Source organism: Diabrotica virgifera, chromosome 2 (genome assembly GCF_917563875.1).
Source record: "Diabrotica virgifera virgifera chromosome 2, PGI_DIABVI_V3a".
In the NCBI taxonomy this organism is placed as follows: domain Eukaryota; kingdom Metazoa; phylum Arthropoda; class Insecta; order Coleoptera; family Chrysomelidae; genus Diabrotica; species Diabrotica virgifera.
The window spans coordinates 144,738,434-144,762,740 of NC_065444.1; the positions used below are offsets into that span (position 1 = coordinate 144,738,434).

The following is a 24,307-nucleotide window of genomic DNA, read 5'->3' on the forward strand; positions in this document are numbered from 1 at the left end:
TTTAAATCAAAACGAAACCGTAGATTTTGTATTATTATTAAATGTTAAAGATATAGTACGATCTAATTATATATCTGGTCTAGATTTACTTCTACCTAAATATTCCTCCACTGCAGCGGCAAATATTTGTTACATAACACAGGATAATCACCAGATTACCAAAGTTAGATAAAGGTAAGCATAAAAATAATATTAAAATTCTGAGAGGTTACACAAATTCACTAATATTTATGTAACTTCTATCGTAAACAAGTTGGTCGGCATTCAAACAGTATGTTTGTTAAACTGACTTTTTTGGTGCAGGCATAGATCAATGAATCCGAAACAAAAACGAATCTTAAGAAGCGCATAGCTTTGGAGAAGCAGAAAAGAAAGTACCAGTATGATATGCAAGAACCACCGTTACAGTATTCTTCTCATTTAGTATAAATTATCTATGCATTCTATGTTCTTCATTTTATACAAGGAACATCTCATCTAAGCCACGTTTTATTCGTTCCCAGTAGGGATGGCAGTTGTTGACAAAACACCGGTTTTCGATTATACCGTTTTTTTTTTCTACCTATGGTTTAACCTGGCGGTTATAACCGGTCATAAAACCGGTTGTTCCCAAAACCGGTGTTCGGTTTTTTTAGTCAATAGCCAAAACCCAAAAAGTTACATTTACGTTGCACTTTAGTTTGCGCTACTCCATTCGAATCGATGTCAGTCCTATCAGTTGTCAAATCGGCTTCGGTCAGCTTAAAATTTCTCAGTCGCGCGCGGGAGCGAAAAAATTTCCCATTTTTTTTCCTGAATTCATTATTTTTTTTCTACTTATCCGGTTTTTCATCGGTTATTACTTTAAAAAGAAAAACCCGTTATAACCAGAACAAAAAACAACTGGAAAAACCGATTATTGCGGAGTATTTATAGGTTATAACCGGTAGGATTTTCCCATCCCTAGTTCCCAGTTCGAGACATGACCAACCACCAAAATATTAAATATATTTTCTCATACACTAAAGACAAAATTAACAAATTGTCGAAAAGTGGCATATGGTTCTTTTCATGAGGATTTTTCAGTGCGTCACAAATGATAGAGAAAAAGGTAAGTTCGTGATAATATACATTTATAACATTAAATCTGACAGTTGTCAAATTTTATTTGCAATTGGGCATAAAAACAAATCAATTATCTTTATTGCATTTATAAAATGGTATTTTCTTTGATTTGTATAGTCTTATAAATTGTACAGATTATATTCTTAGATATATTATATAATTAGTAAATAATTTTTTTCTATTATAGCGCCATCTATCGACAACTAGAATAATCACCGAACTAGAATAATTACCAAAGTAATCACCGACGTGCCTTTTTTTCTGTCATATACAATTTAATGCGTAGAAAGAAATCTAAAAACGGTGAGGCACTGAAAAATACTCATGAGAAAAAGCATACTTATATACATTATCCTGCAGACACTGTCCAGTGACCTATTTATGTAGGTATAACGATGAAACCGTTGAAAATACGAATAAAAGAACACCTGTCAAATAATGATAAATCCAGTTTCAGTAATAAATTATGTACAGTACACGACTCGAATCACACTTTTTGTCCGCAAAGAGAAATAGTCTGGGCAGATTATCGGAGAATGAGAATAGGCTATTTTTGGGAAAAGTTATTTACCAGCAATTTTATTGCTGGAATCGAATCTTATCACCCTATACAGTGCTAGTCAAAAGTCCGTACCCGCCCTCGTATCTTTTGAACGGTTATACCTATAATAGTGAAATTCGGAGGGAGGAAATAAACGGACATAAGCTTCTTAACTAGTCATGACAGGTGACGTAATAGTGACAGTTGACTTTACAGCGCCACTGTGACAGATAATTTTAAATAGGACCTTATGGCAAGTGATACCTCGATTGAAAGGTATTGAAAATACCTATTCAGTCATACTAATTTTGTTTGCGTTAAAGCTGATTTTGATGAATAAATAAAATAAATATAAAATTGTAGTTTCGCACTTAATTAATTAAAATTCAAAATCTCACCTATGATTACTTGTCAAAAAGGTTGACGTTGACGTAAAAACTACTAGAGAATTGAAAAACATCAACTTTTTTGACAAAAAAAAACCATAGGCGGACATTTGAATTTTTATTAATTAAATGCGAAACCACAATATTATATTTATTTAATTTATTCACCAAAACCAAAATCAACATAAACCCAAAAAAATAGTATGATTGAATAGGTATTTTGAATACCTTTCAAACAAGGTATCACTTGCCATAAGGTCCCATTTAAAATTATCGGTTACAGTGGCTCTGTAACGTCATCTGTCACTATTACGTCACCTGTTATGACTAGTTAAGAAGCTTACATCCGTTTATTTCATCCCTCCAAATTTCACTATTATAGGCATAACCGTTCAGTGAAAAGGTGAGAGGTTGCTTTCTGGAGAACGGGAGTGGGCCCCTATACAGTCCACCAGTGAAACAGGAAGCCACCTCTCACAGAGTTTCGCAAAGAATAGACTGTATTGAAAATCAAACACCCTATTATTTTATCTATACAAATTTTGTTTATATATTTCATTTATTTATTTTATTTATTTCATTTTATTTATTCTATTTACCTATTTATATAATTTATTTATTGAATAATTTTATTTATACAAATTTTAACTATTTTACCAACTTATTTATTTTATTTATATATATTTATTTATTTATTTTAGTTTGTAGGAATTTTAATTCAGTAGAAAGACACGAATCCGTTGCAGAAACGACCTCAGGGAACTGAACCAAAGTGGACCTCAAGGATCAACCTGGTATACGGATTTTGCAGGTAAACGTGGGCAGGGCGCGTCGAGCGCAGGACCTTGTCCTCACAAAAGCCTGCAAGCTAGACATAGACCTGCTCATCGTCCCAGAACCAAACATAAAGATTACGTCGGGCGGTGGTTGGGTTCAAGACAATGGAAAGAACGTGGCGGTGTTCATTAGAAATAGGGATGTGGGAGTGCAGAGCATTGTCAGGGGGGGAATCATATCCTCATCAGGTTGAAGGGTTTCAGCCTCCTGGCATGCTACATATCTCCGAACATCCCTATGATGAGATACGAAGTCATCGTTGATGAAATAATGAGCACCGCCATAAGCGAAAAAGAAATATTGATCGCCGGGGACATTAATGCGAAGTCCAGATTATGGGGTTCCCCCATAAACGACAAAAAGGGGGAACTATGGAATGAATGGATAGCCCAGGCTGGCCTCCAAGTATTAAACAACGACAAACCTACACGGGGGGCCACAAGTATTAAACAACACAAGGGGGGCCAGCCAATCACATATTGACGTCACGTTCGCAAGCGAAGGGCTATCCAGAAAGGTGCACGGATGGGACGTCCTCGACGATCAATTATTTACCTACCACCGTTACATACAATATGAGATAAAGGTTAAAAGGGGATTAAAACGGACGATAGGTCACACAGAATCATACTTCAATAAAAGCAAGTACCTATCGGAGGTCAGAAAAATAAACGAAGAAGAGATTTCTGACCTTGACCAACTGAGAAGAGCTTTACAAAATGCAGCAAAGTTGGCCACCGTTAAGAAGAAAAATGATAAAAAATCCCCCTACTGGTGGACGAATGAGATAGAAGGTTTACGGGAGAGATGCCTCAGAGCTCGAAGGAATTACACGAGAAGCCAGGGCAACCTCGAGCTCAAAGAAATATATAAAGACTTAAAGAAAACATTAAATAATAAAATAAAACGAGAGAAAAATGAAAAGTGGCAGACCCTGATAAAAGCACTGGACGAGGATATATGGGGCGACGCATACAGGATTACAATGAAAACCTTGAAGATAATGGCCCCATATAGACTCGACGAAGACCAGCGGATGAAATCAGCTGAGCTCCTCTTTCCCACTAAGGAACCACAGAATTTTATTAAGGTATTTCCTACCATGGTCGAGGAGTTCACGGAAGAGGAAATAAAAACCGCTGGTCAGGAAATGAAGACAGAGAAAGCTCCCGGCCCTGACGGGCTGCCATCAGAGGCAATAAAGATTATAGCAACGGAGAAACCAGGTTTGATCAGAAAAATATGTAATGAGCTACTGCAGAAACAAGAGTTTCCCAGGGACTTAAAGGAAGCGAACTTGGTTCTACTCCTAAAGCCTGGGAAACCCCCTGATTCACCAACTTCTTATCGGCCAATATGCCTCCTGGACTGCCTTGGTAAATTCTATGAAGGACTTGTCAAGAGGAGGCTGGAAGGCATGTTGGAAGATGAGAGAGTTTTATCTAGTCAACAATATGGGTTTAAAAAAGGTAGATCGACAGTCGATGCCGCTACCTGGATAAGGGATGCGGCTAAGACAAGCAAGAAAAGATGGGTGGTCCTTGTTCTGTTGGACATAAAAAACGCTTTTAATTCAGCAAACTGGGGCCTCATAGTGAACCGAATAGGCAAATGTGGGGCTCCGGAATATTTGTCCAACATAATTAAGGACTATCTATCTGAGAGATCCGTATGCATATCGAAGAAGAAAAAGAAACAAATGACCGCGGGAGTACCCCAGGGGTCAGTCCTGGGACCCTTACTTTGGAATATATTATATAACGGGGTACTAGAAATTCACAAGAGAACAGGAGTTAGAGCGATAGCATACGCGGACGATCTAGCCTTACTGGTGGAAGATGGTATGAGTCGGGGTATAACGGAAGAAGACCGCGGCGTTGATAGAGAAAAACGATTTAAAGTTAGCAGTAGAAAAGACAGAAATAATAATCTTGAGGGGACCAAGAAAAAGAGATGATACAGTTTTCAGATATCAAGGCTCCGAAATAAGACCCCAACGGACAGTAAGGTATTTAGGCATAACTTTGGACGAGAGATTGACATTTGGACAACATGTGATAGAAGCATGTCGAAAGGCGGAGGAGAGGACCTCAACGCTAAATAAACTAATGCCAAATATAGGGGGGCCCGGATCCCAGAAGAGGCTAATGATGTTACAATCAATATTATCCATAATATTATACGGGGCCCCAGTGTGGCATGAGGTCCTCCGGATGAAAAAGTATAAAGACATGATTCTGAGGGCTCAAAGGAAACCCCTGATCAGAGTGTGCAGCGCGTACAGGACTGTATCAACCATTGCCTTACAGGTAGTGGCTGGTTCTCTGCCGGTGCACATCCTGGCCAGGGAGAGAGTCCAAATGTACCGAAGGGGCAACGGGGCGATAGGTTCAAGGCCACTGGAGAGAGCTAGAAGTTTAGAGACGTGGCAGAGGGAATGGGCAGACGAAGTCGGAAGGGCCGCCTGGACGAGATCCCTGATCCCGGATGTAGTGAGGTGGTACGGATGTCGGCATCGGCGCGTCAACTACTACTTTACACAGTTTCTGACGGGGCATGGATCGTTTCGACAATATACCCACCGTATTGGGAAAACTAGGGATGATCTATGTCCCGAGTGTGGTGTGGTGGATGACGCGCGGCATGTCGTGTTCGTATGCCCTGCCTATTGCGCGGGGCGTACCGAACTGCAGCTGAGCCTGGGATCTCCACTAGGCGAGCCTCATGAGCTGATCGATAGAGCTATCGACGGCAAACGAGACTTTGAGCTGATCATTGCCTTCGTCACAAAGACAATAAAGCACAAAGAAGAAAAAGAGAGGCGGCTGCAAGCGGGATGACCGCTTTATATTTATTTTCTTAAAATGTGTTTGTGTTGTGATCGGGCAGCCAGCAAGGGGCGGACCCTTTACATCCAAACCACGCTGACTGTCCATTTTTATTTTTATTTTTATTTTTTTTTATTTACTTATTTTACTTTTTTATATTTTTAGTTATTTATTTTATCGTATTTTATTTATTTACCTCTTTAATTTTATTTACATAAGTTAAGATTTCTTTCGAACAATTTTTTATTTTCGGTTTTTCCTGTCTATGTGTTCTATCTTTTCTTTCTTCACTTTCCTTTCTTTTTTTCTTTCCTTTTTCGTTATGTCTTTTCTCTTTCTTTTCTCTTCTCTCATTGTGTCTCTGCTCTTTTCTTCTCTTTTTCACTCTCGTTTCCCCCTTTGTGTTATGTCTTGTATCGTTTTCTGAGACAGTCAGTGTGGAAGGACCTTTTACATCCGACCTGCACAGACTGTCCCATTTTAATTTCCGAATTGAATGGGTGTATGAGTAAGCGTATATAGATGAAAGTATGAATGATTGGAGTTGAATGAGAGAAAGTATGAAGGAGTGGACGAGAAAGAGTGCATAGATGAAAGTATGAACGACTGGAGTTGCTCGTAACTGCCAACTGACATCTTCTGGCTATTTTCATCCGGGATTGGAGGCCTCCATGCCGCCCTACCTGCACACGGGTTGCGCCAGACGGTCGCTTCGCTGACTGGCCTGGTGCGGGGCGTAGGTGGGGGGTCGGCCCGGGGGCCAACTGATTCATGGAATGCACGCTAGGAGTGCCGGAGGGGAGATATGAGTAAGGTCGACGGGTCAGATATGGTCGCTAAGAGCGGTCCCAGGCCCGTCCGCTGGAGAAAAGAGGGGGTGGGTTTAGTCGGTAGGCGGCCCGTGATACAGATAGGATGGACCGAATCCGACACACCTGGGACACCTTTCCCAGGCGGTCTTGAGAAGATTCCCACCTCCCAACAAAAAAAAAAGTTATAACCGTTCAAAAGATAAGAGGGGGGTACGGACTTTTGACTAGCACTGTATATTAATAATATAGGTATGGAAAGTCCGCAGATAGTATGCTACTTTTTTTATATACAAAATGGCGCCCGAAAATCGTTTTTTTTTCAATTTTTGCTCTATAACTCCAAATATTTTAAGTTTTTGAAGTTATACTTCTTTAGGCGCGATTGAGAGTAAAATTTCATAATACTGCGCGCATGCGCACACAGGCAGTATGTACGTAGTTGCAATGAATTGTTCAGCATTAAAAAACGGCTCCGAACTCTTGGGAGGAAAAGAAAAGAGGTAGAGCATTGGACTAGAGATCGAGAGATCGCGGGTTCAAATCCCGGACAATTCACGTTTTTTTTTTTTAATTTTTGGTAGTTTTAATAAAAATTTTTTTAAAGTGGTACCGTAATTTGGGGTAACTTGAGACGATGGGGTTACTTGAGACAATTTGGAGACACTATTATTTTTTGTCGATTTGGCATCCCGGTTAACATTGTTAGTGTTGTTTTGATAGCAAAAGGTAGCAAACGTGTGGTTGTTGACCGTTAGTAATTAAATTCTTTTGTCTTATCTAAGGTAAGTTGATAATTTTTTAATAAACGTCAACTTTAAAACTGCCAAATTTCATATAGTACATAACTTATATAATAATTCTATGACTAATATCCGAAACAAGCAATTGTTGTAGAAAACGTAACCTCTAATATTAATATTGGTGTGCCGTAAATTTCATTGCGGCGTTGCGAAGTTTATGGCTGCTATAAAATATGAATTCTCAGCCTGACCTTGGTTGGTCAACTTGAGACAACTGTCTCAAGTTACCCCACTACAAATTAGATACTGTAAAAACTAGTGTCTAACCTACCTACTTACCATTTTTTCATTATTCAGGCTCAGGTATGGTTCGAACCCAAAAAAGAATTTTGGGATCTAGAAAATACCGAAATTTCTCGGAGGAGCAACTTCATAAAGCAGTGGAAGCTGTTAGGTCCGGGATTTCTTTGAGGAAAGCCGAAGAAAAATTTGGAATACCACGATGTTCTATAAATAGAGCAATAAATGGAAAGAACGCAGGAAAGGTCGGTAGACCATTTGTTTTAAATGAAGTTGACCAAAATGCTTTAGTAATGTGTCTATGTTCAGCTGGGGATTGGGGCTTTCCTCTCACACTATACGATATTAGACTCATTGTCAAAGCATTCCTCGACCGTTCTGGAAGAAATGAACATAGATTTAAAAACAACATGCCAGGTAGAGATTTTGTCATGTCTTTCTTGAAGCATCACCAGAACACTTTGAGTAATAAAATGTGCCAAAACATAAAGAGATCTCGAGCCAAAGTCGACCATAACGCCATAAATATTTACTTTGATAAGTTAAATCAGTCAACAGAGGGAGTTCTTTCTCATTCTGTCATTAATTATGATGAAACAAATATGACAGACGATCCTGGTCGTAAAAAAGTTGTTGTTAGAAGAGGGTGTCGACATCCTGAAAGGATTATTGATTTTTCTAAGTCAAGTACGTCTGTAATGTTTGCCGCTGCCGGAGACGGGACCCTTCTCCCTCCATATGTAACATACAAAGCTGAGAATCTTTATAATACCTGGACCGAACATGGCCCTAAGGGGACAGTTTATAATAGAAGTAAGAGTGGGTGGTTCACTTTGGAGATATTCGAAGATTGGTTTCGAAAAATTGCCTTGCCTTATTTCTCGAAGCAAGATAAAGAAGAGAAAAAAGTAATGATTGGGGATAATTTGGCGAGCCATATATCCCCATATATAATAGTAGAGGAATGTAAAAAAAAAACAACATAATCTTCATCCTACTTCCCCCAAATATCACTGGACTTACTCAGCCGTTAGATGTCGCATTTTTCCGCCCACTTAAAATTAAGTGGCGTGAAACTTTAGATTCTTGGAAAACAAAAAATCGTGGAACTGTGCCAAAAGATACATTTCCTCGTTTATTAAAAAAATATCTGGAGGCAATGGGAGAGAAAAATCTTTCACAAAACGTAATAAGTTGATTTAAAGGAGCAGGATTAATTCCACTAAATCGAGGAGAGGTCTTGAAGAGGCTTCCAAGTAAAGAGGCAGTAGAGGATGGCAAAGAAAGTGAGAATACCGTTGCCTGGGTAACTACATTTCAAGAATATTTAGAAGAATGTAGAAGGAAAGGGACTGATGGTTTAAGAAAACAAAAGAAAAAGAAATTGAATTGGTAGAGGAATCTGTGAAGAGGATATAGTAATTTTGGAAGACAAATCAAAGCCAGAAAAAAAGAAAAGAAGCCAATTAATGGAAAAATATAAAGAAAAACCATCATCCAGTAAGAAAAGGCAAAAGACAAGTAAAGTAATTATGTCTAGTGAAAGTGACGAAGACAGTTGCAATGAGGTTGTATTTGACGACAGTTCAGATGATGACTGGGATTCATTTCAAGCAAAACAGATTGACAATATTGAAGACAATATTACTGAAAAGACTAATGACCAGGATAATATTTACTCTTATCAGGAAAAACATCATCTGCAGCAAATAACGGCAATAATTAAACAAGTTGGATGCTTTGTCATAGTTCGTTACGACTCAAATTTTTATCCTGGGGTAATTGAAAAGATTGGCAATAAAGGCGCAATAATAAGTGCAATGACAAAGACTTCACGGGAAACTGGAAATGGCCCAAACCTAAGGATGAACTGTATTATTGCTGGCAGGACATTGTAGGTGGTATTAAACCGCCTAAAGCCCTAAATAATAGAGGTATTTTTTCAGTACCCGAACTAAAATTGCTGTAATTAATTGTTTTTAAATAAAAGTTTTGAGCTCTCTGTCTTTTTTATTAACCCAAAAAAATATTCTGAATGTCTCAATTTAACAAAACACTTTATAATTATATTTTCGGTGTCCCAAGTTACTCTATCAAGGCGTAATTTGAGTCACTTGTTGAATTTATACGGCTGTCTCAAGTTACCCCATTCTAGTGTGTAACTTGAGACAGACATAAAAAAAATTAAAAAAACTACTTACGACAAAATAAACAGAAATATTCTATAAACATATCATAGTCACCTATGCGACTAATGTTTTCAAATAGTTTTTGAACATTAATTTTTTCTCGGTATGTCATAAACTTCAGGTTTAAGTTAAAAAGTGTTTCAAGTTACCCCAAATTACGGTAAGTGAGAAAGTTAGTTTATAATATTTAAATAAAATGCAAATATAAACTGTTAAGTATATTTATTTCGTTGAAATTATATAATAGAAGTACATATAACTTCTTACGTGCGTACAAAATACACACACATTCTTTTTTAACGAACGGCACATTTAATTTACATAAGAATGTATAGTCTAAGAGCTAGTGAACCCTCCGACTAACGGTTATCCTGTAAGGCTAGAAATTTGTCTAGTGATAATTCATAGCACACCAAGGCTAAAAAACATGACCTGGCAGGCATCAGCCGTGCACGTGTATCTACCAGGTGAATCGAAAAGTGCAAATTTAGGGGGTAAAATGAACTTCTCCTGTAAAGTTTAAATTTAAGTATGTGTTTGAGTAAGTCATTAAGAAGAAATATGTACAATGACAGGCGATTCTGAAGAGCATAAGACCTTGCCAGGCGAGGGGAAAGATAAGGGGTTTTTCCTAAAATTATCTTTTTTGCATCGAACAAAGTTTTTTTAGGTTTTTTGAATCATTCCAAACAGAAAAGGTCTTTAGTGACTTTTCTTTTAGATTAATGGTTTTTGTTATATAAGCGATTAAAAATTTTGAAAATTGCGAAATCGGCCATTTTTAACCCTAAATCGGACATTTAAGGCTATGGGTACATAATTCGCAAATATTTTACGTGTATCCCTACTTTTTCTGTCTTTACACGGCAAATTACGTGTAGTAAAATTCACACTGGTGTGGATATTTAAACATTACTAGAATGTCATTCTACTTGAAAATGTCATAATTAATTTAAAGAGATGGCTTTTGAATGTTCTTGGATAACTGTTATTTTTATAATTGCAAATTATTAATTCAGTTAATAAATGTGATAATTTTTTCACTAACTATGTTTTCAGTGATTGTAATAATTTATTTGTACAACAAAAACTAATAATCAATCGAGAAAAGAGGAAAAGTGTTAAAGTGATTTTTTAATAATATGTTGTTATTTTGGAACGCTTACAATTTTGAACATCTCTAACAACAAAATACTTGGATCACAGGATATATCTGATGTATTCTCTGCTTGGATTTTTCACAAATAATACACAATAAATAACTTTTTATTAAGTTCACGTCTTAAATCAATTATTTATCAAATACACTATATATCAATAATATTTTATCAATTTCTCAAAATATTCCCGATGCAATGTCAAATATTTAAAATTGTCACTGATTGTCAGTGTCTGACTGACAATATATGCTGACAATATTATATTCGGTTGAGTGCGTTGTAAGACAAAGACAGATTTGGAAAATATTACCACGGCATTGTGTTCATTTTTTTCAAATCCTGAAAAAACCAATAAATATTTTTGAAAAATTTAAACGCAGAATGAAAGACTAAATTATTACCGAGGGCCGAAAGTCCCTTAGAATAAATAAAAAGTTTATTTTGAATGAGATATTTGAATTTAAAAATCACACTAAATTTTCTCTTAGTTTTTTCACCCCTGTATCTTATTAAAATAAACATTGTAGAAGTTCTCAGGGACTTTCGGCCCTCGCTAATAACGTAATCTTTCATTCTGCGTTTAAATTTTTCCAAAATACTTATTAGTTTTCTCAGGATTTGAAAAAAATGAATCCCCATTTGAATAGCATTGCAGCCGAAAATACGTTCCGATCCTCTTAACTAAAAATTTCAATATTGCCAAGGTAGGTAGATATTCTTTAAACATTGATTGATGAAATCCCGAAGAGTTTTTTGCAATACAATATCAAAAACCCCTTTGTTTTTTAATTGCTAATCAAGCGGGCGCGACACTGTAGTATAAATGAGGACGTTTGAGTTTGCATTAATTCATTATCTAGAGAATGGGCAAATTTGAAGAGAAATCCTCAGACAAGTCGATTTTTATTTTTAAATTATAACTTTTTGGCATATATATAATACTAGTGACGTCATCCATCTGGGCGTGATGACGTAATCGATGATTTTTTTAAATGAGAGTAGGGATTGCTCATTTGAAAGGTTATTTAATTCTCTATTCAGTAATATAAAACTTAACATAATTATTTATACAGGGTGTACAAACAATTTTTTTCTTCTTTTTGTCTAAATTAATTTAATAAAAAAAATTTTTTGTACACCCTGTATAAATAATTATGTTAACGTCTATATTACTGAATAGAAAATTAAATAACCTTTCAAATGAGCTATCACACAACCCCTACTCTTATTTAAAAAAAATCATCGATTATTGTTTTCGATATTGTATTGCAAAAAACTCTTCGGGATTTCATCAATCAATGTTTAAAGAATATCTATCTACCTTGGCAACATTGAAATTTTTAGTTAAATGTCCGATTTAGGGTTAAAAATGGCCAATTTCGCAATTTTCAAAATTTTTAATCGCTTATATAACAAAAACTATTAACTTAAGAGAAAAATCACCAAAGACCTTTTCTGTTTGGAATGATTAAAAAAAACTAAAAAAACTTTGTTCGATGCAAAAAAGATAATTTTAGGAAAAACCCCTAATCTTTCCCCTCGCCTGGCAAGGTCTTATGCTCTTCAGAATCGCCTGTCATTGTACACATTTCTTCTAAATGACTTACTGAAACACATACTTAAATTTAAACTTTACAGGAGAAAGTTTATTTTACCCTCTAAATTTGCACTTTTCGATTCACCTGGTAGATACACGTGCACGACTGATGCCTGCCAGGTCATGATTTTTAGCCTTGGTGTGTTATGAATTATCACTAGACAAATTTCTAGCCTTACAGGACGACCGTTAGTCGGAGCTCTTAGACTATTATGGCTAATCATCGGAAGCTATTTTGTGGCGCCACAGAGTAGCGCTGCAGAGTGGTTCGTCTGTTTTAAACCCAATCTGTAATTTTTTTCGGGGGCGTCACACCGGTGTCTATTTAGAAAGGTACTTTGGTTTATATTCTAACACCATATGGGCCCATTATGGGCCCCATCTCATCTAAACAATATCCGAAATTATCGACTAAAAAATTTGCGATTTGAGATATGTGTTTTTATGAATAATTTAAATAGTAGTAAAAATTTTTCAATACTTGGGTAATATAACACGTCGTGACAGATATCATCATCATCGATGGTGCTACAGCCCTATGAAAGAGCCTCGACCTTCCCAAGTGTATTACGCCAGTCAGTCCTATCCATTGCCAACCGTTGCCAGTTTGCTGTGCCTATTTTTCTCCCATCCTCATTTACACCATCCTTCCATCTAAGTTTTGGCCTACCCCTATTTCTACTTCCCACAGGTTGTGACATAAGGATTCTTCTAGGAGGGTTGTTATGCTGTGATCTTGCTAGTTGTTCCGCATATCTTAGTCTTCCTATTCTTATAAGAGATACTACGTCTTTACCACCAAATATTTGTTTATATCTGTGGTATACTTCGTGATTGTACCTCCTCCTCCAAATACCATTTTCACAGATGCCACCGAATATTCCTCTCAGGATCCTTCGTTCAAATATAAGCAGAAGGTTTTCATCTGCCTTGGAGATGGTCCATGTCTCCGATCCATATGTCAACACTGGTTGTATGAAGGTTCTGTATATGGTTATTTTTGTTTTTTGGCTTAAGTTTCTGCTTCTCATATGTCTACTCAGTCCAAAATAGCATTTGTTTGCTAGGGTTATCCTTCGCTTGATTTCTTCCGTCATGACGTTCTCCTTGGTGATCAGGGAGCCTAAGTATGTGAATTTGTCCACCACTTCAAAGGTAGAGTTATCAACAGTGAATTGGTGACCGATGTTTCTGGCTCTATTGTTGGGTGTTGATTGTTGATGCCATCATCTTAGTTTTCTCCTCGTTTACTTTCAGGCCCATATGATTTAAGGCATTTAGGTGACAGATATGAACTTTTAAAATTAATTATGCAGGGAAAGATTCAAGGAAGGCGCAGCATAGATAGGAGAAAAATGTCCTGGCTGAGAAATCTCAGAGAATGGTTTGGATGCTGCTCAACTGAAGTCTTTCGGGCTGTAGTGTCAAAAGTGAGAATAGCAATGATGATTGCCAACCTTCGTCGCGGAGATGGCACGCAAAAAAGAAGAAAAAAAAATTTCAAAAGTATGTTACTTATTGCGATATCGCATCCAACTAAAGAGTAAATTTTGAAGTTGTTTTCATAAACTAAAAATAATACTTTCCTTCAACTAAGCAGCCGAATAGTGCCTATATGATCTAATAGTGATTGTATTGTGTAAAAAGTCACAAATTTTTATAATTCGCTTTCTGTTTAATAATCATTACACTGATTGGTTACGTTCAAATTACCTGTGGTAAATAAATTAAGCATTCTAATATATTTTTTCTAAAATTACTTACACCTCTAAAAGGCCATGACGATCCAAAATTTTGGTAAAGCCCTTCAGTTTGTGCACCATTGTCAGAAAAGAATAATATAACTGAATTTTCCAGCATCTGTCTTTCTGATAGTTTCTGTACAATATCTCCTACAGATGTATCCATGATATTCACCAAATCTGAAAATTTTTAGATTGCAAATAAACTGAGAGGCATAAGTTAAGAGGGATATAAATAAATAAATAAATAAATAAATACTTTATTATTTTTTAGACAGACAAAGTCTGCATAGAATTAGTCAAAAGTAATACATTAAGTAAATATAATTAACAAATAAACAATTTCACTACACAAACTAACAATGAAAATACATTTAAAATTGAAAAAATTATTCAACCGAATAAAAAATGTGTGTCATCAGAAATTCCTTTAAATTTAGTTTAAAGCTTGTCAGGCTCTTACACAATTTTATATGCGTTGGTAATCTATTATAGAGGTGTTATAATCATCAGGTGTCAAATGAAAGCTGATAATCCAAGGATGGTACTAAAGGTGAGATATTTGACCTTGGCGGTCTGTCCGACCGCGAAAATAACTCCTCGATCATTATACCAGGTAGAATGACAAATGAGGTGTCAAATGAAAGCTGATAATCCAAGGATGGTACTAAAGGTGAGATATTTGACCTTGGCGGTCTGTCCGTCGGTCGGTCCGACCGCGAATATAACTCCTCGATCATTATACCAGGTAGAATTACAAATGAGGTGTCAAATGAAAGCTTATAATCCAAGGATGGTACTAAAGGTGACATAATTGACTTAGGCGGTCTGTGCGTCGGCCCCTCCGACCGCGAATATAACTCCTCCATTATTATACCAGCTTGAATGATAAATGAGGTGTCAAATAAAAGATTATAATCCAACGATGGTACTAAAGGTGAAATATTTGACCCAGGCTGTCCTTCCGTCGGTCCGTACGACCGGGAATATAACTCCTCCGTCATTATACCAGGTAGAATGACAAATGAGGTGTCAAATGAAAGCTAATAATCCAAGGATGGTACTAAAGGTGAGATATTTGACCTTGGCGGTCTGTCCGTCGGTCTGTCCGACCGCGAATATAACTCCTCGATCATTATACCAGGTAGAATGACAAATGAGGTGTCAAATGAAAGCTTATAATCCAAGGATGGTACTAAAGGTGAGATATTTGACCTAGGCTGTCTTTCCGTCGGTTCGTACGACCGCGAATATAACTCCTCCATCATTATACCAGCTAGAGTGATAAATGAGGTGTCAAATGAAAGCTTATAATCCAAGGATGGTACTAAAGGTGAGATATTTGACCTAGGCAATCTTTCTGTCGGTTCGTACGACCGCCAATATAACTCCTCCGCCATTATACCGGGTAGAATTACAAATGAGGTGACAAATGTCAAAGTTTAGTAAAAATGACTCAAAATTAGTAAATTCGTATATCAATCCACGCAAAGTTTCACGTAAAATTCAAATATCGTCTTCCAGTTCTACTTTCGATTACTTTGGGTGAAAACCTAGGACTTACGAAGTCCAATTACTTGTTTTGTTTAAAAATAAGGCATATCATAGACATGCCTTAGGCATCATAGAAGACAATGACACAGAAAAATCAAAACACAGCAGCATGTCAAAAAGGCCTTAGTTATGTATCTTCGGTCCTGTTAGTCCAATCGTGATGTATAGCACCTCAAATGATAGGATTTGACAAACAGAATACAATGACATAGAAAAATCAAATACAACAGCATGTCAAAAGGGCCTTAGTAGCGTATCTTCGGTCCTATTAGTCCAATCGTGACGTACAGCATCTTAAATAATAGGACTTCATAAATAGAATCAAATTTGACACAAACAAATCAAATACAGCAACAAGTCAAAAGGGCCTTTGTTATGTATCTTCGGTCCTATTGGTCCAATTGTGACATACAGCAACTCAAATGATAGGGTTAAACGAACAGAATACAATGACACAGAATAATCAATTACAGCAACATGCCAAAAGGGTCTTATTTACGTATCTTCGCTCCTATTGGTCCAATCGTGGAGTACAGCACCTCAAATAACTGGATTTGTCAAATAGAATACAATGACATAGAAAAATCAAATACAGCAGCATGTCAAAAGGGCCTTAGTCTTGTATCTACGGTCCTATTGGTCCAATCGTGATGTTCAGCACCTCAAATAATAGTATTTGACAAATAATATAAAATGGCACAGAAAAATCAAATACAGCAACATGTTAAAAGGGCCTTAGTCATGCAGCTTCGCTACAATTGATCCAATCGTGACGTACAGCGCCTCAAACGATGGGATTTAACGGGCAGAATACGGCTGTAGACAAATCAAAATGGCGGCATGTAATAGCACCTTAAGATTGTAGAAATAAAATGGATTAACGCACAGAGGTGTATGACATATTATGTGACAGTATTTAACAAATTGAATACGATTACATATGTCCAGTTTTTGACAAGTGACTTCTCTACATGATAAACGCGAAAAGGCTCCGTTCGTTCACTGTTCGACATAGGCCTCCCGTTCACTGCATATATCCACTGCTTCCTGAAGCCGTGACATAAGAGGATAGAATTTAACGAATTAAACGACAAAGAAGACTAAACAAGGCAGCGTGCGGGAAAAACAGGACCATCCTTTGTATACTCCACAGGAAAGCATTATATATTCAACGTTAGAATTATGTTATAGTATAAGGGTATATATTTTTAAATGATAAATATATTTTTTTATTTAGTACATTCCGTACGTTTTTTAAACATGATCAGGAGAATTTGTTGCCTGAAGTCTATAAAAGAATTTCCTAACAATCCTTGTGTTATGGATTATTTTTGAGAATGTGTTTAAAAGGTAGCTTACATGCTTATTGTTCAATGGTCTTATCAGTTTTAAGCGCTTGTCTTTTTGTAGGGCTATTAATTGTGATTTCAACCATTCTTGCGGGACAATGCCTTTTCAGTAAATGAAGTGAATATTGTTATACATTTAATTTTTTTCCTCAATTAATTGGATGCCCCCTACTGGTGTTTGGTCTAAGCTTACAGCTTTTCCCCATTGAAGCTATTTTATAACTAATTATAATTAGGGGTACGGAATTTTCGCAAACAAAAACATGAATTTCGCATTTACTTTTTTTATAATTACAAAATTTCGCATTTATTTTTAACTACGAGTAAAACAACAGAAAACATTAAGTAAAAGCTAGCATCGTTGTAATTTCGACATTCGACTGTTTAAGAGCTGTTCTTCGATCTGTCACTACAATATTATATGTGCTGAAGAATCGTTCTGCGTCTACGCTGTTCGTTGGACTCCAAATGCTCTGTAATGCTGCTTTAGCAAATGACGGAAAACTGCACTGTGTAGCAATTGTGTCTTGTGTCACACAGATATAGGTCATCTGTTGCAAATTCTTTGACTCGATCACTCAAAATTGTTTTACGGCGTCCCATTTTAGGGGATACTTTAAGTAACTTTATGTTACTATGAAAACTTTTTTGATAGACCATGTTCTTAATAAAAATTGACGGAATGAGCACTGATTGTCCTGTTTGACTAATTTATATGTTTAGAAAATAAGAATTAGCCGACTTTTATTCCTACTTAGATTTTTACCAATACAAAAGACCGAAATGCCGATAACAACAGTCAGATTATTTATATTTCTCAAAGAATCAACATTGAAAAATATCAATTCCTTATCTTATCTTTATCTATTTAATGATGAACAATGAAAGTTCCTTCTGTTTCAACACGTGTTAGAAAAATAAACAACCTTTCAAAAATTATGTACAATAGAAAACTTTCCGTAAAATCTTTCCATGCCTTATTTACTACGTAACTACCTACTTATTTACGGGCGAGTTGGGCACCTGCAGGTATTTCGCGGAAATAAACAAAAACTCCATATTTCACATTTATCGCATTTATGTTCAAAATTTCGCCGAAATTCGCATCTATTTCGTAAAAACGAAAATTCCGTACCCCTAATTATAATAAAACAGTTGGTCCAGAATCATTATCTCGTTGACTGTTTCTTGTTTATCGTTGATAATTCTGCCGTTTGAACCTTCTGATAATCCATATATTTTCTCTATCTGCTCTTAAAGTGTGTTTATTATATTATTTTCTTTCTCATTTAATTTACACCGATCCAGACTAGTATAGCTCCATATAACAGTTCTAGTTCTGCAGTAACGAATCAATACTTTTATTTAGCACATTAATTTTTGTTTTGTCTTCGGGTCTATTAAATAATTTTCTTGCACTGTTTCTCGCAATTTTTAATTATCCATTTATTACTCTACTTGTCTTATTTTTTGAATATACGACTTGAATAAAGACTTTAATGTTTTTCCAGTCGTTATTGTTTAGTAGACTGGAATATCGAGATATTAATTCTTTACATTACATATTTGTCTTTCGGTGATTTTCTATTATTAATATGAAGCTGGAAGTGTTAGGTTACACTGGTTTTTGATATTTGGTCCAGAGTTCCCTCTCAATTCTTTTGTCGGATTTCTCTTTAATATTATCGCAGCTGCATGCACTGGTACTAGGTTCTGAGTGCTCAGGTGACCTTTTAAGGACTCCCAATTACTCTATTTCGTCCACTTCTTCTGAGGTGGGTTCAGAAGTGGATATCAACTTCTATTCCATTATTCCATATCTATTTATATGCCATCTAATGATTTTACTTTAAATTTAGCTGCTTGATCTTCTTCATGAGTAATAAAATTTTTGTTATTTTTGCTACTTAGCATAAAGCATTAGAAAGTCTGTAAGCTTTTTTTGTGAACTGCTGAAGTGCGTCCTATAAAAGTAGACATATTTTCATGAAAAACATGTTTTCATGAAAATTCTTTAATTTTATTCAATATGTTCAATACAGCGATTTTAACGGTTTTACAAATTTTTTATGTCGATGCCGTGCGCATAATACGATTCTGAAAGCTCTGAAAAATAGTTATTTTTTTCTTCAATTATCTCAGCTGATTTTTTTATTTACGAGTCATTTCTTCAGATTTGGGAACACTTAATAATCGGAGGGGGCCAAGTCAGGAGACTAAGCCGCATGAGAAAGTAATTCGAACCCCAACTCGAATTTTTGCTACTGTGACAACGCTCTTGTGAGTCGATGTATTGCCTTAGGTCTTGAGAACACTTTAAAGAACACTTTTTTCTTCTGTTTATAGAGTCGTTTTTCATTCATCACATACCGGAACTCACCACATAAATTTTGAAGACCCTGACATCAAAACTGTATTAAATTATATGTGATCTAAGTAAGTTATAGAAAAAGTCAGAATAGATAGAGTAGAACACTTATAAAAAAATTGTAACAAGCAATTGGACATCGTAAGTTCTAATTTTTCACCCAAGGTGACCGGAAGTTGAACCGGCAGTCGATATTTGAACTCTTCGTGTAACTTTTTGTCAGTTGATATGACGGATGAATTTTGTTCACCGACAGACATGGACGAACAGACAGGCATGAAACCGGAAGTATGTATTTGTTCTGGTCTTTCTTAGTCGCGTTGAATAATAGTTTGTACTATTTCGACGAATTTAAAACAGTACTTTCGGTTGCAACTCTGGAACAGCCAGTCCGAGGTCAAACTTCTCACATAAAATATCATATTTTGGTTATAGGCTTTCATTTGACACCTTATTTGTCATTCTTTCTGTCCTACTAACAGAGGAGTTGTGTTTATTGACGGACAGACATGGATAATTCTAGGTTTTCACATTTAATAATAAAAACAATAATTATATAATTCAGTTAACCTGACTATGTCATTGTGATAATTACTTCTTATCTAAAAGTGACAACGGCAATCATTCCATTCACTCACGGTAAAATATCGCAAAACCTCCAGATTTTAAAGAACCGCTTGGATTGACATGAAATTTGGCACACACGTAGCTAAGATGCCAAAGAAAAAAATGAGATTATGCCGATATGTTCTCTTGCCCTGGATGTGACTTTCACCCCTTCTTGGGGGTGAAAAAACATACGTTCAAAATAAGTCCGGGAGTGGATAAACTGACTAATTCTAATTCTAAGCAAATTTTGTTCTATAAAAGTTTTAAACGGCTGAAAATATTATAAGAATTTTTTGCTCTACATTGTGCTTTCTATCTATACCTTTAAGGAACGCACTATTTTCGGGGACACCCTGTATATGATCTGTAAGTTGCATTGGTTAAAAATGCTTATTTTTGAAAGGGGTTTTGTTGAAAGGGCTCTAACGAATCACTAGTCACGAGTATGTATATGCAAATTTTAAACAGCCATATCTTAACCAATTTTTGTCTTCCAGAAAATCAAAAAATCCCAAATATTTAAAAAAGCAAAACCTACATTTTTTACTCTTTAAGATATTTGGTATCACTAATAATTTTTAAGTTATTTTGAAAAAAGTCTTTTTTTTTCAAAATTAATGATTTAAAATTTACTTTAAAACCAAATTTTTTCACAAATAAGCACTTTGAACTGATGAAACTTACAAACACAAACAATACATAAAGTTACTTGTGAAGTGGTAACGATTAATTCCATTTGGGCTGTTAATTAGAGGGAGATTTTTACGATATTTTTAACCAAAAAATAAGGAACAACTGTATTTTGAGCGTAACTTGCTTACTCTTGCTGCTAGAAACTTTTTAAGAAAATAAAAATAAACGTTTTCTTAAACACTTTAAAAAAGTTGTAATAAGTTTTCCCAGAAAAGTGTTTCATTTTTTTTATTTCACGTTAAAATATTCGATTTGGAATTTGACATATAAGAGCTTATTTTTCACTATAGTCTGTTTTTAAACCAAGAGGAGTAATTCAAATTTCCCGCGCCGTAAACCTTGTTTGTAATTGGTACAACCTCAGGCAATTTTACTCATATCAAATTTTGACAATAATGACATTTATAAAATTTTAACACTATTGGCATTTCATAGGTTAGTTTATTTATTTTATCAGCGATTTTTGCATTTTCTGCGTTATTCCTTTTATTTTTAGATTTTTAGTCAATATTACCGTCAAAGGCCGATATGATCAACCAAAAAAGAAGATGTATCTGAAGATATTTCTAGTGACTTTCTTGGGTGTGAATCTGTCTTTTTACCCTAATAGCACAAGGACGTCCAATGGACGTCCATAGGACGTCCTTCACGGACTTTAAGGACGTCCGTTTACGTCCGAGGAACGTCCTTTATACGTCCTATTTTGGTCCAAATGTCGCGCTACCGAACGTCCATTGGACGTCCATCTAAGGTCCGAGGGGACGTAAATTGGACTTTAATCGGACGTAAATTGGACCTTAATCGGACGTCCTAGGGGACGTAAATTGGACCTTAACAGGACGTCCTAGTTTGGTCCAAAGCCACATTGCCAAATGTCCAATGGACGTCCACCTAACGTCCGAGGGGACCTAAATTGGACCTTAATCGGACGTAAATTGGACGTTAATCGAACGTAAATTGGACCTTAATCGGACGTAAATTGGACCTTAATCGGACGTCCTAGGGAACGTAAATTGGACCTTAACAGGACGTCCTAGTTTGGTCCAAATGCCTCGTTGCCAAACGTCCAATGGACGTCCATCTAACGTCCAATGGACGTCCACCTAAAGTCCGAGGGGACGTTCGGTGGACGTCAATTGGACCTTCATAGGACGTCCCAGTTTGGTCCAATGTCGTGCTGCCGAACGTCCATCTAACGTCCTGAGAGGACGTTCGGTGGACGTCTAGCGACGATATTTAGACCTGTGGAGAATGTATTGTGGGAAATAAAAAATACATTTTTTAAGGAACTTATATTACATCTTATATTAAATTACAATTATTGGATATTACATTATTTACATTAAATTACAATTACACTTCTCCAAGAAATTAACGCACCACCTTAAAATGATGCATTTTTGATGTCTCGAATTTCCTAAACCTGTTGTTCAATCTCAGTGATTTTTTTTATAATATTATAGCCTAGGCTACAAGGTTACCTCCTTAAGCTTGTCATGAACGGGGAGCTATACTGTAATATATTATGTATATTATATCATATCACTCCCTATAGTAATGAGTGAGCCTGGAGACACGGAACTAATGGTTCCGTGTGTGCAGGCTCACTCATTACTATAGAGAGCTATGTGATATAATATATATTACAGTATATAGCTCCCCGTGCATGACAAGCTTAAGGAGGTAACCTATAGCCTAGGCTATAATATTATTAAAAAAATCACTTAGATGGGACAACTGGTTTAGGAAATTCGAGACATCAAAAATACTCAATTTTTAAGGTGGTGCGTAATGGGCTGTATATTATACATATACATATTATTTCAAATCGACACCTTGCTCATTTGGAGATAATGGACAATTTCTTAAAAAGAAGATATTCTATCTATGTATACTTATTATACAGAGAGCACGTAAAGGTTGGAATAAATTCATTTTTTTTGAGAATGGAGGATTTTGGAGAAAAATCCCGAAACAGGTCAATTTTTGTTTTTAAATTACGACTTTTTGGCATATATATCATACTAGTGACGTCACCCATCTGGGCGTTATGACGTCATCGATGATTTTTTTAAATGAGAATAGGAGTCGTGTGATAGCTTATTTGAAAGGTAATTCAATTCTCTATTTAGTAATATAAACATTAACATAATTATTTATACAGGGTGTCCAAAAATTTTTTTTTGATTAAATTAATTGACATGGAAAGAAGAATGTATGTAATTTATTTAATTCAAAATACATTTTACTGCTCTCAGAAAACAAAAAAATGTTTATTTGAAAAATATTCATGGCTTTTCGCTTAAATTAAATATTCAAACTGTCACGAGGCTTGTGGGTGGCTGCTTTAATATTGAATTTAAGCAAAAAACAATATTTATTTGCCAAATAAACATTTTTTGTTGTCTTCTGATAGCAGTAAAATGTATTTTGAATTAAATAAATTACGCACATTCTTCTTTTTATGTCAATTAAATTAATTCAAAAAAATTTTTTGGACACCCTGTATAAATAATTATGTTAATGTTTATATTACTGAATAGAGAATTGAATTACCTTTCAAATGAGCTATTATACGATCCCTATTTTCATTTAAAAAATTCATCGATGACGTCATCACGCCCAGATGGGTGACGTCACTAGTATAATATATATGCCAAAAAGTCGTAATTTAAAAATAAAAATTGACATGTTTCAGGATTTTTTTCCAAAATAGTCCATTCTCGAGAAAATGAATTTATTCCAACCTTTACGTGCTCACTGTATAGTGTAATATTATATTATAATATTATAATAATCATTCAACTTTTGTCTAATTTTTTTTCATCCGCCTTCGCTTTCTGTCTTTAGATAATTCAATATTATAAATAGATTATAAAATACTGAGATAAATACTTTTTGCTTACTAGGTACAATAACCAACCCAATCTGTTTGACAAAAGAACCGTTATGGGTAAAGGTAATAAGTTAAGACGAACAAAAGGCGACCGCGGTAGCGAAACTTTCCTTTAACAATTGTAATTCAAAATTCAAGGAAGTCTATACTTTATAGAAAATCAAAAAGATTGGCTAGAATACAAATATGTACTTATACAGAGTGTTTGGTAAAGAATAGGCCATAGATTAACCTTAGATTTCGGAGGGTAAAATAGGTCGATTTAAGTTAACTTACGTTAGTACTAAAGTTGATAATAACCGAAATACAAGGTGTCAAATTTAAACTTTTATTTTATTTATTCTTGAATATTTCCTAACAAGCATGGGATAATATCACGAAATTTGGTAAGCGGGGTTTTTTTGGGACAAGAAATCTAAATTCAACACCAAAATTGATGTATTGCCCAGGAAATAATCAAGAATAAAATAAAAGTTTAAATTTGACACCCTGTATTTCGGTTATTATCATCTTTCGTACTAAAGTAAGTTAGCTTAAATCGACCTATTTTAAGCTCAGTAATCCAAGGTTAAGCTATGGCCTATTTTTTACCAAACACCCAT

At 35.5% G+C, this 24,307-nt stretch overlaps 1 protein-coding gene across 2 annotated transcripts in view; it reads right to left on the reverse strand.

Annotated features, from left to right (window-relative positions):
* LOC126880258 (arylsulfatase B-like) overlaps nucleotides 1–24,307 on the reverse strand; it is a 190,533-nt gene that overhangs the window by 8,718 nt on the left and 157,508 nt on the right. For both annotated transcript variants that reach the window (XM_050644028.1, XM_050644027.1), the window contains one exon: nucleotides 14,259–14,416. In XM_050644028.1, the coding sequence (XP_050499985.1) occupies nucleotides 14,259–14,416 (158 nt within the window). The remainder of the gene's footprint in view (nucleotides 1–14,258; nucleotides 14,417–24,307) is intronic.